The sequence below is a fragment of the Rhamphochromis longiceps genome, linkage group LG13 (genome assembly GCF_057381845.1).
Source record: "Rhamphochromis longiceps isolate RC_006_pf linkage group LG13, R_longiceps_female_GT1.1, whole genome shotgun sequence".
In the NCBI taxonomy this organism is placed as follows: Eukaryota; Metazoa; Chordata; class Actinopteri; order Cichliformes; family Cichlidae; genus Rhamphochromis; species Rhamphochromis longiceps.
The window spans coordinates 915,360-924,191 of NC_140569.1; the positions used below are offsets into that span (position 1 = coordinate 915,360).

The 8,832-nt window shown below is 48.1% G+C and overlaps 1 protein-coding gene across 1 annotated transcript; it reads left to right on the plus strand.

Moving 5' to 3' along the window:
- Positions 1-313: 313 nt before the first annotated feature.
- On the plus strand, positions 314-8,528 carry LOC146654950 (uncharacterized). Its single transcript, XM_085428534.1, has 3 exons — positions 314-506; positions 539-7,938; positions 7,971-8,528. Exon 2 carries the CDS (start codon positions 1,194-1,196, stop codon positions 5,493-5,495), a length of 4,302 nt encoding a protein of 1,433 aa, XP_085284660.1. The 5' UTR covers positions 314-506; positions 539-1,193; the 3' UTR covers positions 5,496-7,938; positions 7,971-8,528.
- Positions 8,529-8,832: the final 304 nt, after the last annotated feature.

The following is an 8,832-nucleotide window of genomic DNA, read 5'->3' on the forward strand; positions in this document are numbered from 1 at the left end:
AGCTCAGTAATTCAATTCAGTTCTATTTATTTAGAGTGTCATCACCTCTGCACAATAAAGCAGACAGACTACAATAGTTTAGAAGGGAGAAGGGAAAAACAAAAAGAAGGATCAATACCTGCAGAAACATCCACATCCCGAGCCAGTGAGATCTGCAACAACAAAGGAGGGAGCATAGACAAACTGTGGAAGAGAGGACAGATCTCTGCTGGTTGCATTTTGAAGTCATGTGGTGGTTTTTTTTTAATATATACATTTTCTGCAAATCCTAAAAAAGAACCGAAACCAGCAATGACATCATGCTATTGTGGGACTCATGTAATGGGTGGGCACAGATGGAAGTATTGTAATAGATATTGCCCCCCCTCCATAATCTCATGCATTCTTATCATTGTTATGTTATGCGTTCAGTTCTGTATTACTATTTCTGACACATACTGTGATAACTGGCAATATAGCTAGGATACTCTGATCAATGATGATTCCCACGGGTGGTGCTCACGCAGGCACTGAAACGGGCAGCTTCGGGCTCACGCAGGCACTGAATCGGGCAGCCTTGGGGTCCTGTGTGTTCTACTGCACAGATAGCCTGCAGAGCGCAGCTACGCTGAACTGAAGTGCTTGTGTTTTGTATTTGCAGGTGAGCACAAGTTATGTGTTGATAAACGGAATGATGTTGACGTATGAGAAATGTATTAGAGTATGGTACTGTCATTAATGGAACACAACGCTAATGTCGGAGTTTGTGATTTACATGATGTACCTGAACTGGTGTTAAACGGGATGTCACATCGCAAATGATGTAATGAGGGGATCGAGAGGGTAGTCTCCATGCGCAACAATACTAGTTGGAGGAGCATACGAGTGTGCAGAATATTGTAATATGAACATTGGTGGGAAAATACTGAGTAAATGAGTACTTTGTTAACACGTGTTCAGTAGTTATATGTAAAATGGTCGCGTGTGTTCTACTGCACAGATAGCCTGCAGAGCGCAGCTACGCTGAACTGAAGTGCTTGTGTTTTGTATTTGCAGTTGCAAAAGAGCAAGTAAAGAGAACGATTCTGAACTCATGCACGCCTGGAAGTGTCATTTGTCCAAGTGTGCAACAAATATTGGAGGCACCGCTGGGATTATTAACGCCGTGTCCAGCGTGATGAAAATAAGGAAGGGGCGTGGCTACAGCAACCACGATGGACCTCGAGGAGCTGGCAGAGACTGTGTCCCAGACACTCTGGAACCTACAACTCGACCAACTCAAAGGGGTATGTGCTGAAGCTAAAATCCCTAGTGGAAATGTCACAACAAGACGAGCGTTAATAAGATTAATTACAGAATCGATGGACAAGGTTATTAATGATGAAGAGCAGGATGTTGCGCTCTGCTATCTAAAGAAAATGTTAGAAAGTGTCGACCCAGCGATAGGGAGCTCCAGAAGCACAGAAAGTGGATCAAATCCAACGAGCTCGCCACAGGGGGCTCAGGAAATAAGGGAAGAAGTTGATTTAGCAGAGAGATACGCACAGCTCCAGAGAAACAGCGAAGCACTGCAGGAAGAAATTAGGAGGCTGAGTGGAAGGGTGGAGAGGACACCACCAAATCAACCAACCACCCCACAAAATGTGTTTCCTGTCGCAGCCAACCGCCTTTCGGAAGTGACGATAAGGAGGGAATTCAAAATCTGTGGTCAAATTGGGGAGAAGGGCCAAAAGGACAGACTCTCATACACCAACCTGATGCATCAGATTGACAGAGGTCTGAACAAAGGACACAGTGAAGCGGAGGTTATAGAGGCTGTGGTGAAGTCTGTCAGCCCAGGTTTGAGTCTTAGAGACATGCTTGAGATAAAACGTGACCTCACCCTCCCCCAATTGAAGGCCATATTAAAGGGGCATTTTAAAGAAGATAGCACCACAGATTTGTATCACAGACTAGTGAACGTCACACAAGACAGCCGTGAGTCTCCCCAAAACTTCCTCTTCAGAGCAATTGAGTTAAAAGAGAGGCTGCTGCTTGCATCGGAAGACACGGGGTCCGATGAACAATACAGCCCTGAGCTCATCCAGAAGAAATTCTTGAGGTCGGTCAGTACTGGGCTACTGAGTGACCCTATCAAGTTTCAGCTCAAGCCCTATCTGGATGACCCTCGGGTGACAGATGAAATCCTCATTGATAAGATGAATGAAGCAGCTAGTGTTGAATCAGAAAGACAATTGAAGCAAAAGAAAACTACAGGCAGCAAATCTGTGAAAGTAAATGAACTCCAGACGGAAAGGCCAGCCAGTCAATTGGGTCTGGGTGTAGCCGAAACTAGGTTGGGGACTCAAGAGCAATCAGCTGAAGTGGTGAAACCCAAGAACCGCAGAACACCTGTTGTAGCTGCTTCCCGAGAGTCAGAGCTGCATGAAGCGGTCAGGCTGCTGAGAGAGGAGATGGCTGAATTAAGGAGGAGCATCACCACCCCTCAAGGCCCCACTCGCCCACTAAGAACCAGTGGGAGGAGGGGATGTAAGGCATGCCAGGAGCAGGGAACCAATGAAGGGTGTGAACACTGCTTCAAGTGTGGCCAGCCAGGACACCTCTCCAGAGGCTGTAGAGGGCGAAGGGGGGCAACAGAAAGATCGGAGAGCACTCAAGTGGGAATCCAGACCATCGCCCCTCCCAAATCATTAATTCCCATCCATGCTGAAGCAGATGACAAGTTGCATGAACTGCTTTGGAATCGGATAAGACAGCTGGAGGCAGAATTAGAGCAGAGTGGCAAGGCTAAAGAGACTGTGGGTGCCACGTATGCCAGTCATCTCTCACTACGCTGTCAGGCTAAGCTGAGAGCTCTGATCGGGAAGAAGTGTATGGTGGATTGTTTCTTTGAAGGTGTAGAAACACAAGCATTGTGGGATACAGGCTCACAGGTGACTATCATTAATGAGAACTGGAGGAAGTCCTGCTTTCCACATATCCAACTGAGAAGCACAAGTGAACTCCTAGGTGAGGATGAGGCTCTGGTGGGCAAAGCAGCGAACCAAACACCCATACCCTTCGCAGGTTGGGTTGAGCTAAAATTTAGACTGGGGTCAACTAGAGATCCACAGCCAGAGCTAGTTGTCCCCGTGCTTGTCTCAAAAGAACCAGGAGTAGCAGAGCCACCCATCATTGGCTATAATGTGATTGAGCATTTTGTGAAGGATGGAATGGAGCAGCATCCAGATGTTACACCTGCGGTGGTAAGGGAAGCCTTCTCGATTGATTGTAAGAAAGCGGAAGGGCTAATTAACATCGTGCAGCGCTGCCACAAAAGCGATGAGGAGGGTGTGGTGAAAGTTGGGAGGCAAAAGATAGTGATTCCAGCAGGACAAAGCAGGGAGGTTAAGTGCAGTGTGAGGACAGGTCCCCTTCGCCTGAAACAGGAGGTTCTTTTCGAACCAGAGGACATTTCAAAACTACCAGAGGGGGTTAACCTGAATGAAACTGTCATTGGACTGCAGAGGGGAACCCGGTCCAGGGTGGTTATTCCAGTCACGAATGGCAGCAGCCATGACATCACCCTCCTCCCTCATGCAGTGTTGGGACGGCTACAGCAAGTGAAGGCTATTTACCCAGTAGACGTAAGACCAGTAAGTGCTGAAAACATGGGCAAGTTGACGTGTGCTAGTGAAAACACAGGGAGCACCATCAGCGCCCCAGAACAGCACAAAGGGGAGTATGAAGAGGTGGGCAGATGCAGCCAAGATTTATGGGACCCACCGGTGTCAGTTGATCACCTGACCCCAGACCAGCAGGAGCAGGTGAGAAAAGTCCTGCGTGATGAGTGTGCTGCATTTTCAAAAGATGAGAGCGATGTGGGATGCATCCCCTCCCTGCAGTTAAAGATCAGATTGAATGACACAACTCCAGTAAGACGCACATACATCTCAGTCCCCAAGCCACTCCACAAGGAGGTGAAGGAGTATTTGGAGGACCTGTTGAATAGAGGATGGATTCAGAAATCCCGTTCCCCCTACTCATCGCCCATCGTCTGTGTGCGCAAGAAGGATGGAAGTCTGCGTCTCTGCGTGGATTACCGTGAGTTAAACCGGAAATCCATTCCTGACCGTCACCCCATCCCTCGTGTTCAAGACATGCTAAACAGCCTGACTGGGAGTGCATGGTTCTCAGTGTTGGACCAGGGCAAGGCGTACCACCAGGGTTTCCTGGAGGAGAGTAGCAGACCCCTCACAGCCTTCATCACACCTTGGGGCTTATATGAGTGGGTAAGGATTCCCTTTGGTTTGTCCTCGGCTCCAGCAGAGTTCCAGCGCAGTATGGAAGAGTGCCTGGCAGGCTTGAGGGATGAAATATCTCAGCCATATCTGGATGACAATTTGGTCCACAGCAGATCATTTGAGGACCACCTGCGTGATCTGAGGGAGGTCCTGCGCCGCTACCAAGAGCACGGGGTGAAGCTAACCCCCAAAAAGTGTGAAGTGTTCAAGGACAGGGTGAAATTCTTGGGAAAAATTGTATCTAAAGATGGCTACTGCATGGACCCTGCTGAATTGGCACCAGTGCAAGCACTAAAAAACCGCAAACCTGAGACTGTGGGAGACCTAAGGAAAATGCTAGGTTTCCTGTCATACTACCGCCCCTACATTCCAAACTTCTCACGCACTGCCAAGCCACTATACCAGCTGCTATCGATCGGAAAGAGTCAAGTGATTACTGACAGAAGATCAACGGTAACAAAGCACAAAGGACAGCGGAAAAAAGCAGACCAACGCCACTCAAGCCAGCCAATCACATGGACAGAACAACACCAGGCAGTGCTATGCCAACTGATAGAACACCTGCTGAGTCCACCACTCCTGGCATACCCTGACTTCGAAAGGCCATTTGTGCTGCACTGTGATGCCTCTCAAGAAGGGCTTGGTGCAGTCCTGTACCAGAGACAGCAGGGCCAACTGGTTGTCATTGGGTATGGGTCGAGAACTCTAACAGCTCCAGAAACCAACTACCACCTCCACTCTGGAAAGCTAGAGTTTCTAGCAATGAAGTGGGCAATCTGTGAGAGGTTTCGGGAGTATCTGTACTACGCACCTTCGTTCACAGTGTATACAGATAACAATCCGTTGACCTATGTCCTGACTACAGCGAAGCTAAATGCTACAACACACCGGTGGGGTGCTGAGCTAGCCGATTTTAACTTCTCAATCAAGTATCGGCCGGGAAGGGCTAATGGCGATGCTGATGGTTTATCACGAATGCCGCTAGACATGGAGGAGTACATGCGCACATGCTCGCAGGAAATGAAACCAGAGGTAATCACCCCTGCGACAGAGGTGCTTCAGTTGAAAGCCCATGAAGATGAGCCATGGATGTGTCCAGCTACCATAACCACAGCATGTGCTGATGTAGAGCTTGAACGAGTAATGGCCCCAGTGACACAGATCTCCAAAGAGACACTAAAGAAAGCACAGGAGGATGATCAGTCATTGGCAGGGTGCGAGAATGTGTTATGACAGGACAATGGCCTCCTTGGAGAGGAAGAGACAGGGGTGAAGACACTTCCGTTCTAAGCCGGGAAAAGAGTAAGCTGTACCTCGACAAAGATGACATCCTGTACAGGAAATCAGCTGCTCGAGCTCAGCTAGTGTTACCCACAAAATTCCATCAGCTGGTGTACAAGGAGCTCCATGAGGAAATGGGACATCTCGGAGTGGAGCGGACACTCGCCTTGGTCCGTGATCGATTCTATTGGCCACATATGCAAAAACATGTGGAACATTATGTGACTAAGGTGTGCAGTTGCTTGAAACGGAAACGTCCCGGCAAGCCAGACAGAGCACCGCTGGTCAACATTGTCACCACATACCCTTTTGAGATGGTCTCAATAGACTTCCTGCATCTGGAGAGTTGTAAAGGAGGATATGAGTACATCCTAGTCGTGATGGATCATTTCACCCGGTTTGCACAGGCATATGCATGCACCAACAAGTCAGCAAGAACAGCGGCAGAAAAGATCTTTGGAGATTTTGTGCTCAAATTTGGTTCCCTGCCCAGTTACACCATGATCAGGGAAGGGAGTTTGAGAACCAGCTGTTTGCCACCCTGGAAAAGTACTGTGGAATCCAGGGGTCACGCACAACACCTCACCATGCAGCGGGGAACGGCCAGGTGGAGAGATTTAATCGGACACTCCTTTCCATGTTGAGGAGCCTGACAGAGGAAGCCAAGGCGGACTGGAAAAACTCCTTGAGCAAAGTGGTGCATGCGTATAACTGCACACGCAGTGAAGCAACAGGATATGCCCCATATTATCTTCTCTATGGCAGAAACCCCCGCCTACCAGTGGACATCATGTTTGGCCTGGTTCCAGGTGACCAGAGTACTTCTCACAGTGATTACGTCCGTAAGTGGAGAAGTAGGATGCAAGAGGCATACAGATTGGCATCAGAAACAGCCCAGAAAGAGAGGAACAGAGCGAAAAAGCAGTACGATCGGAAGGCTCATGGAGTGGAACTGCAACCGGGATGTCGGGTGCTAGTACGGAACTTCAGAGATCGGGGTGGGCCCGGAAAGCTAAGGTCTTACTGGGAGGAGCGAGTACATGTCGTGTTAGAAAGAAAGCACAAAGATAGCCCTGTCTATGCTGTACAGCCAGAGAGAGGACCAGGGAAAGTGAGAGTTCTGCACAGGAACCTCCTACTGCCCTGTGACTTTCTCCCCGTCCAGGAGGAGAAGCTGGAGAAAAACAAGAAGGGGAAGGAGGATGCCAAACAACAAAGAAAAGGAAAGACCCAAGAAAAGCAGCAGGAGAGCGACCACGACAGCGGTTCAGAGGATGAGGGTGACTGGGGAATTATCACCACACAAGCTGCGGAATCACCCACCCAGATCAGGAGTCAGCTGAGGGCAGAGGCAGAGGAGTTCCAGCCAGAAGAAGCTGACGGAGAACTGTCAAGTGGTGGTGTCAGCAGCGAGTGCCTAGACGAGGGTGGAAAAGGTGGACTGGAGTCAAGTGCAGAGGAGGAGGAGGCAGGGCGAAGTGAGCTGTCTGGGGAGGAGAACAGAAGAAGTCAAGGACAGGTGTCGTCATCTGATGAAGAAGACGAGGGAGAGCCCAACTCACAGCCAGTTCCCACAAGAAAGTATCCTTTCCGATGCAGAGATCCACCCAAGACACTCACGTATGACACCTTAGGTCAGCCATCAGTCATAAACAGACACAAGTGATGTCCACAGCTAAGAGAAAAAACTAAGTTCATTGTCACATGTTGAGTTTACTGTGGTGACAGTTTAAACAGAAAGGGAAGTGTTCACAGTAGCAAATGTTAAAAAGAGCAAATTTGACAGAGCAACAACTGCATGTATTTGTTTAATAGTTCACATGAGTTAAACAGGGAATACCAGAACCAGACTAGCTACACATAGAGAGATACTGGCTTGTATGTGAGATATACAGCAGTAAATGTGTGTCTGTGTAAAAGGTTACATGGTAGAGTGATAGGTCTACACCTTCAGCCTGATACAGAGCACGCCTGAGTGGCGGAGAGACTTTACAGACATTGCCTGGCCAGTAGTGTCTGTTGCTGGTACATGACATGAAGGGGGAGATGTATGTCATGCCAAAGACTGTTACCGGACAGAACGTATCTTGAGAGGCTGACTCCCAGTGAAGCTACTGCTGTAACCTTCTGTTGAAGACATGCATTCTGGAAAAAATCTCTAATGTCAGGATGACATTCATTTTTGGAGGGGAGAGTGTGGGACTCATGTAATGGGTGGGCACAGATGGAAGTATTGTAATAGATATTGCCCCCCCTCCATAATCTCATGCATTCTTATCATTGTTATGTTATGCGTTCAGTTCTGTATTACTATTTCTGACACATACTGTGATAACTGGCAATATAGCTAGGATACTCTGATCAATGATGATTCCCACGGGTGGTGCTCACGCAGGCACTGAAACGGGCAGCTTCGGGCTCACGCAGGCACTGAATCGGGCAGCCTTGGGGTCCTGTGTGTTCTACTGCACAGATAGCCTGCAGAGCGCAGCTACGCTGAACTGAAGTGCTTGTGTTTTGTATTTGCAGGTGAGCACAAGTTATGTGTTGATAAACGGAATGATGTTGACGTATGAGAAATGTATTAGAGTATGGTACTGTCATTAATGGAACACAACGCTAATGTCGGAGTTTGTGATTTACATGATGTACCTGAACTGGTGTTAAACGGGATGTCACATCGCAAATGATGTAATGAGGGGATCGAGAGGGTAGTCTCCATGCGCAACAATACTAGTTGGAGGAGCATACGAGTGTGCAGAATATTGTAATATGAACATTGGTGGGAAAATACTGAGTAAATGAGTACTTTGTTAACACGTGTTCAGTAGTTATATGTAAAATGGTCGCGTGTGTTCTACTGCACAGATAGCCTGCAGAGCGCAGCTACGCTGAACTGAAGTGCTTGTGTTTTGTATTTGCAGTTGCAAAAGAGCAAGTAAAGAGAACGATTCTGAACTCATGCACGCCTGGAAGTGTCATTTGTCCAAGTGTGCAACACTATCAAATATGAATCGAGTTTAGCATGAACACATCCAGAACCAGTGGCGCCCTCCCCCTCCAAACACACACAGACTCCTCATATTGCGCAGAGCAGATGAGTGTCCTCCCCTCAGTCTGGGACACTGTGGTGTAACAGCCAGCTGGTCTTTAAAGACCATTATACTAAAACATGGTAGTGGTAGCGTCGTGCTCTGAGGCTATTTTGGTGAAACTGAAACAGTGAAGAAAGATGATCTCAAAATTCTTCAGCTTCACCACAAATAGAGATTGCGGCCATTTATCTCAT

Coding starts and splice junctions, on each gene's coding strand:
- LOC146654950 (XM_085428534.1), top strand. CDS start 1,194: ATGGACCTCGAGGAGCTGGCAGAGACTGTGTCCCAGACACTCTGGAAC.